General features: G+C 34.1%; 1 protein-coding gene across 2 annotated transcripts in view; it reads left to right on the forward strand.

Moving 5' to 3' along the window:
• The window catches only part of tspan5a (tetraspanin 5a), a 26,807-nt gene that overhangs the window by 6,297 nt on the left and 12,276 nt on the right, over window positions 1–8,234 (forward strand). For both annotated transcript variants that reach the window (XM_016490673.1, XM_016490674.1), the window contains exons 2-4: window positions 3,046–3,096; window positions 3,862–4,008; window positions 5,085–5,255. In XM_016490673.1, the coding sequence (XP_016346159.1) occupies window positions 3,046–3,096; window positions 3,862–4,008; window positions 5,085–5,255 (369 nt within the window). The remainder of the gene's footprint in view (window positions 1–3,045; window positions 3,097–3,861; window positions 4,009–5,084; window positions 5,256–8,234) is intronic.

An 8,234-nucleotide genomic window follows, 5' to 3' on the forward strand; every position in this document is an offset into this window, starting at 1 on the left:
CTCCACACATTTTATTTTCATCTTTCCCGTCGAGCCTTGTTGTGTCAGTGCTTAATGGTGCATTATTTCTGATGTGAAACCAATGTTCCCAAGTAAAAAAATCATCTAAACTAGCATTTCATTTCATGTCATTTCATGTTCTTTTCTGTAGATAAACATTGTTTTTACAAAGCAATTTAATCTGGGAATAAAAATGATTTGTGATTGCAAGATGAAAAATATGAAAGAAGTGAAAGCGCTACACTGATGTATCGTTCATAATTTCTGTATTTCCTCTTTGATATAAACAAACTGAAGAACAAAAGAACATGACATAGTCTAACCAACTTCCTTTGGAGAGAGAGAGAGAGAGAGAGAGAGAGAGAGAGAGAGAGAGAGATATTGCATTGCCAGGGTCTAACATCAGGCTTCTTAACTACTTTCTACAGAAATATCATGCTGGTCAACCAGCTTAACAATCTATTCTGGTCCACCATCACAAAACCAGTATTACTAGCCTAGACCAGCATTAATTAAATTGTTTTTTTTAAAGGATATCTCTACAAAAATACATAAATTAAAAAAAAAAACTACATTTGAAGAAATATGTTCATTGTGGAATTTAAAAAAATATAATAATGCTAACACTTTAGTTTAAGGACTAATTCTCACTAGTTTCTTATTAGCATGAATATTACTAGCATACTGTCTGTTTATTAGTACTTATAAATCACTTATTAATGTCTTATTCTGCATGACCATCTCTTAATTCTACCCCATACCAAACTTAACAACTACCTTACTACTTATTAATTAAATTAAAAGTTGTAAATAATACAAAGATTATTGGAATATGTTTTGCCATTTCTTTGTAATTATTTGTTTAAATTTACTAGCAATTTCTGAGTGAAAGTGAAAGTAAATCCCACATCTATTTTTCCAGTGTATTAAGTAAATACAGGACTGTACTGTGTCCGAGTTAGAGTTCATGTTTTACTAAAAGAAGTACTGTATGAGAGAGACTGTTATGTCTTGCATAATTTATGTACACAAAAACTCTTGTGTGAGGCACAGTGGGCACTCTGATGGTGAAACGATGGAGCGTTATGAGGGACAAACAGGGCCGTTTAGACTAAAACGACTTGGCAAAATGTAGCTGTGAGTGTTTCCTTGAATAGTGAATGAAATTCTGGAGGTTTCTCAAGTCTGATTGCTTGTGATATACAGTACAGATGGGTGATCTGACTAAAGGTCTTGACCCCACTAAAACACAGTGGTTATATTTGAAAGCAATAATGTATTTGTGTAGAATTGCATAGCTGACATTCAGGTCCATGTGTCTCCACCCACGTCTAGCTCTTTTTTTTTTATCATTATTATTCTTCTCATATAACTGAAAATTTGCTGAAAATGTAACCATCCTCAGGCCATTCAAGATGTAGATTAGTTTCTTTCTTCATCACAATGGATTTGGAGAAATGCAGCATTGCATCACTTGCTCACCAGTGGATGCTCTGCAGTGAATGGGTGCCGTCAGAATGAGAGTCCAAACAGCTGATAAAAACATCACAATAATCCACACCACTCCAGTCCATCAGTTAATGTCTTGTGAAGAGAAAAGCTGCACGTTTGTAAGAAACATTTAAATTTAAACCATTGTTTCTGGCCAAAATATGCATTCATAATCCATGTAACACTTCCTCCAGTGAAAAAATCCACCCACATGCTTGTTTAGAACCGTTTTGGACTGTTTGTACTTATTAAAATGTCTTAATGATGGATTTGTTTCTTAAAAACGCGTAGCTTTTTATTTCATAAGACGTTTATTGATGGACTGGAGTGGTGTGGATTGTTTGTGGATTATTGTGATGTTTTTATCAGCTGTTTGGACTGTCATTCTGACGGCACCCATTCACTGCAGAGCATCCTTTGGTGAGCAAGTGATGCAATGCTACATTTCTCCAAATCTGTTCAGATGAAAAAACACACTCATCTGTATCTTGGAAGGCCTAATGGTGAGTAGATTTTCAGCAAATTATCATTTTTGAGTGAACAATTCCGTTCATTTGACCTTTAAAGTAATTTTGGCTATTCCTTTAATTAAATTATAATTTCAGCTATACAAAATCTGCCAATAGTACAGTTCTATCTTTCTTTATATTTGTAAGCCTTACAGTTAATGTGAACACAGTGCATATGTGTGTTTAATGTTTGGCAGAAAAAAAGAAAAAACATAGTATAAGAAGAAATAAGGTACAAATAAAGGCGATGTTCTCCAGTTCTGAAAGGCTAGCAGAATCACAGCCCTGTGGACACAATGAGGACATACGTCTCATGGGAAGAACCAGATGTCTGCTCATATGCCACCATATAAGATCAGATTGCAGAAACTGTGTCAGAGTGTGATATGAGAAGCTGCTGAAATTACAAACAAGACCTTAAGAGTGAGATATAGAGGCTGGCACCCTTTATAGTCAATGGTTACGAGTCATGACCTAATGTTTGGTCAGGCTGAGGGGATCTGATAAAATGCTTGCCGTCTTTTTATCTCTAGTGTTCAGCATTGGCTCACTGGGAAGGGGGTTTTGAAATGGAGACATTACTGTGTACTTTGGAGAATAGTAATCTATGCTTTGCCTCACATGTCTTTTCATAATCATGGACGACATAGTTTTTACATTTTCATATCAGAGTGTAATATTACACTCTAGGTTGGTCTGCACTTTATTTTTTATGTATAATTGTGGGTTAAAGAAACATTTAAATGGATAGTTCACACACACAAAAGATATTTTGGTACAAACAGTTTTGGTTCCCATGACTTCCATTATATTTTTGGACCATACAGTAGAAGTCAATGGGAACTAAAATTCTTCTTCTTTTGTGTTCCACAAATAAAAAAAGTTGAACAAATAATGTGTGAAATGATTGTTTTCAATAATGTGTGATGCATGCTGTAACATCTCAAACCCCTTTACAACCTTTTAAAACCTCTTAATCTGCTTTGCTTTGTGTTTATCACAATCACCATTGCTAAAGTAATGCCATATCTGTCTTGTTTTATAGTTGCTTGGTGTGGCTTTCCTTGGAATCGGATTGTGGGCATGGAGCGAGAAGGTGAGAAAAACAAGACTGAATGCATAATCCATACAATTTATCTTTATTTGATAGGCATATTAACGTACATGTGAAGCTGAGATGTCCTGTATGAGGTGCAGTGATGTTTTAGGATTACTGCGATAATATTATATTTTTATTAACATTTTTCATATTAATTTTACTTAAAGTAAAGTACTTTTTAAATCTATATAATATAGTTTTTATTCATTTTTATTTCAGTTTTCTAAATGCAAATAAGAAATGTTGCCTTAGCAGCTAGCTGAAATAAAATGTTTTTTTATGTTTTGTTTTAAGTTGATTTATTTATCTATTTATTTATTTATTACATAGGGATGTAAATAACAGCTAACAGCATTATCACATGTGTGCAGCTGTTTTCTCCATATATAGACACACACACACACACACACACACACTGTGCAGAGTTATTTGTCTACAAACACACCATGTAGAGTGGACCACAAAAATGCATTTTTGGACAGTTTCATAAGACTGAAAATATTGTTTAAATTTCTCACTCAATAGTCTGTCTGATCTTTTACACACAAACATGTATAAACACACTTTGATATATTGTGTGTCTGTGTATGCTTGATCAGTTTGCCATTTTCTGTGCCATATTTGTGACTTTGAAACCACACGGTTTCGGTTTATAATGAAATATTCGCAAATATCTCCGTAATTGCAAACAATCACATTTGAAACAAATTCTCAAGGTTCTGGAAAGCCGTTCAACTAATTAGAGCTCTGTGTGTTCCTCAGGGAGTTCTGTCTAACATCTCCTCCATCACGGATCTGGGTGGATTTGATCCAGTGTGGTTGTTTCTGGTGGTTGGGGGGGTGATGTTCATCCTGGGTTTCGCTGGCTGTATCGGGGCCCTGAGGGAAAACACCTTCCTGCTCAAATTTGTATGTATTCAAGTTTTGATTCTTATTAGGTGTAGGTGTAGCCTCCTACAAAACAGATTAGTGCTTTTTTTAACACTTACATGCATGGGTGTTTCGGCAGTCGTTAATACATGCGGGACGAACATCTACCAGAGAGTGCATGTACAAAGCATTTTAGGCACAGTTAGAAAATACTAAAATAGAATATATATTTGATGTTTGTAAATGCAACAAGTGAAGAACAGGATTGATTACTTCTGTGCTTGTATGTTATGACAAAACTGGATGTCAAACAACGCTGTACATAACACACTGTACTTTGCTCACTTATCTAACACCAGTCATTGGTTTACTGATACAAAACCATGCTAGGTCTAACAATGCATGTCTGCTAGAAATAATGTAATAGAACATGGATCAATAAATGCACTTTAAAATGTTTTTCATTTGCAAAAGTGATTTTAAAAAATCACAAAATTTATACTTTACAATCTGAGGTCACGAGTGGCATTTTTTATAGTACTATTTATTATTTAATATTTTGGGACTTAAATTGCAAAAAATATTACAATAGTGTAATTTTAATTTTTGTAATAAAGCAATTAGATCTTTTTTTTTTTTTTTCAGTTTTGGCATTTTCTATGTATGTGTGTATTTGCTTTGACTCGCATTGCATAAATTGCAATGCATTTTAGAAACTATAATAAAAAATACATTTGATAAATTTGCTAAATCTGTTTAGCACAAACTAAATTTACAATCTGATGTCACTCTTTTATTTATTTATTGCCATTTAGTATGTTGTATATATTAATTTGTTGTTGTTTTTTTACTCAGACTGCAAAAATTAAACTATTGTCAATGCATTTTGGTAACAATAATTAAAAAATACAAAAATATTTTTCTCAATGTTGACATTTTATTACATTATTCAGAACAGGTGACAATAATTTAAAAATACAAAAATCTTTTTCTCAATGTTGACATTTTATTACATTATTCAGAACAGAAAAAGAAATACTACAGTGGATGAGGTATAGAGGTAACATGAGTGTTAATGACTGTAGTAAAGTGTATTTGTCTCTCTCCTCTCCCAGTTCTCTGTGTTTCTGGGGATAATCTTCTTCCTGGAGCTGACCGCCGGTATCCTGGCCTTTGTCTTTAAAGACTGGATTAAAGATCAGCTCAACTTTTTCATCAACAACAACATACGAGCCTACAGAGATGACATAGACTTGCAGAACCTCATCGACTTCACTCAGGAATATGTAAGACTGCAGGCTAGAGAGCAGAGAGCGCTCATGTCTCCAATATACAGACAGAGAAAATACACTAGAAAGTGAAAATGAGGAAAGGTGTAAACAAGATGAAAGGGGAAAATGTGTGTGCACAGGAGAAAAAAAGCAAACTATCAGTTTATCTGCGCCACATGTCATTACAGAAGCAGTTCCCATAGCAACAGCATGACTTGAAGACTCCTTATTCACTGTCAGCACAGACAGCGCACTTACTGAGATCCCTGTCGGTTCACGTTTCCTCATTTCTTTGAATAGTGAGATGTCAAACTGCTCGGAATTTTGTTTATTTCGAGGCTAAAGTGTGTTGACATTTAGAAGGTTACTGGGTCATTCTCAGGAAATGGTGCCATTTGGGTCTGAAAGTTGTTGTTTTTCTTATCTGAGAAGTATTTCATTTGAAAAGGTTACTATTGAACTTTAAGAAATCTTATTTTTTCACCTTAGACTGGACGTACTAAGTCCAAAATCTACCATAGACATTGGGAGAACACTACAAGATGACCCCAGTAGTCAGATTAGTGGCCATCAAATATATCTAGAGACACTATAGATAGATATAGTGCTTTATTATTCTAATTGAATGTATCGAGTACATTTAAGTGAATTTGAAATACTGTTACCAATTAAATGAAATGCATATCAACAAAATTCATCTTTGCACAAAAGCTGCACCTCAGGTGGCATTGAATTCACACAGACTGTTTAATGCAGCTCTGAGTTGGAATAAATGCATTTACACTGCAATTAAAGTTGCATAATCCTATGATATAAATTTTTTATATATAATACTTTGAATGTAGAAATTTGAAAAGTTACACTTTATTTTAAGGGTTACTTGCATGTAATTATGCATAATTTATTGTTATTATAATAGTAAGTACATGTAACAAGGACACTTTAAAATAAAGTGTTACCAAAAATGATACTTTAAAATGTGAAATTAAAACCAGTAGGTGGCGGCAAGCTTAATGAGTGAGTCATTGAATAATTAAATGGTTCAAATTCGATTTGTTCAAAATGGCTGATTCATTCAGGAATGAAGCATGTGAGTCTTTAATGTGTGTCTTTATGAGTGAGTCATTGAATCACTCGTTAGACTGATTCAAATCCAAAAACACAGATTCATTCAGAAGTGAATCATATTGCTCCTGCTACTGCAGCTTTGTTTGAACTAATTTTGTTGGTGAAATACAGTAGAGCAAAAAAAACAGACAATATTGACAATACTGTCACTAAACTCGCTTAATATTAACTTTATAATGTGTGATATTGCTTTAAAATATCATATGTTGTAAATCTAAAAAACAAGGGGCATACAGGGGCTAATTTTTGTCCTCATATCTTGAATTTTATTAATTTTGGTGGCATTTTGCCCCAAGTTCCCATTAGTTTCTGACCCTGCTGGTTACAGTGTTGTAATTACAGTACCTGTAATTATTTATCAAAACTAACTGAAAAACAATAATGAGTAATATCACTTAGTTTTGGCATGCCTTTTAATAACCTATAATTGAAAACATATTAATATTTGCATTTGAAATGTTGTGAATGTTGCAAGGTTAAAAATGCAAACATATCATTGCAGATTACTTCAGTCAATATTTCGTGGTTTGTGTCACACGATATTTTACTTGTGAAAAACATTTATGATGTCACTCACATTAGGGTTCAAACATAGAATTCATATTCTATATTTTAATATTTTATTTCATTCTATTTTTCTTTTTTTTTAGTGTATGTATTCATCATATTTGTATTTGATATAAAGAAACCCATTAAAATGTAACAGTGGGATATACAAAATAACTAATATTCTAGTGAAAAAAACATAGAAAAACATGCAATTGTCTTGTTAACACTTTTATTATGTATTTATTTATTTATTTGCATTACTCAGTTAACAGTGTGACATCTATCAGTGTAACAAAGTTCAGTTTGCTATTAATGATATAAGTAGAAGTTCACACTTAGCACACAAATGACATTGTTTCCTGAGCAAAAAACCCTGCTACAGTTCCACATTGCACTGCAACTGCAGCTTTACTGTGTTTTTTTTCCAGCTTTACTCTGTACTGTTGATCTCTTTCCAGCAGATGCCTTTCCTCGGGACAGATTTAATTAGATATCAGAATCAGGCAGATGCTGTCATGTTATTTCCTTGCTGACCTTGCATGATAAAGAAGACAGACACAGAAAAGCACTGCATGTCAACATCAAATACTAGCTTATGCCACATCTGTAACATTGATGTGTATTAAACAGATGCAGTCTAATGCATTTAAAGGGGTCCTATTATGCTCTTTTACAATGTCTTGAATTTGTTTTGGGGGTGTACTAGAACATGCTCTCATGCTTGGTGGTTCGAAAAACGCATTATTTTTTACATAATTTACATTATTACAATACCTTTCTCCCCAGCTTGGCACAAACGGCTCGATTAGTTCGGGGTTTGATGAACGCCCGCCTTCCGAAAAACGAAATGTGATGTGACTGGTTAGCTTTCCCAGTGCGTTGTGATTGGTGAACAGCTTAAGACGGTGTTTCAGTACTGCCCCGCCCCTTGCCAAAGCAGCAAGTTTAGTTAAAGGGGTCATATGATGTTGCTAAAAAGAACATTATTTTGTGTATTTGGTGTAATGAAATGTGTTTATGCGGTTTAAGGTAAAAAAAAAAACACATTATTTTCCACATACTGTACATTATTGTTTCTCCTCTATGCCCCGCCTTTCTGAAACGCGTCGATTTTTACAAAGCTCATCGGTCTGAAAAGCGAGGTGTGCTGTGATTGGCCAGGTGTCCAGTGCATTGTGATTGGCCGAATACATCAAGCGTGTGATGGAAATGTTACGCTCTTACCATATTGTGATGCCGTGTCCCGGAGCGACGAGACAAAACCAATAAAACCCATTATAAACGAGGCATTTGTTGCATCCAGTGGGGACATAATTA

Source organism: Sinocyclocheilus anshuiensis, unplaced genomic scaffold, assembly GCF_001515605.1.
Source record: "Sinocyclocheilus anshuiensis isolate Anshui unplaced genomic scaffold, SAMN03320099.WGS_v1.1 scaffold206, whole genome shotgun sequence".
NCBI classification, from domain to species: domain Eukaryota; kingdom Metazoa; phylum Chordata; class Actinopteri; order Cypriniformes; family Cyprinidae; genus Sinocyclocheilus; species Sinocyclocheilus anshuiensis.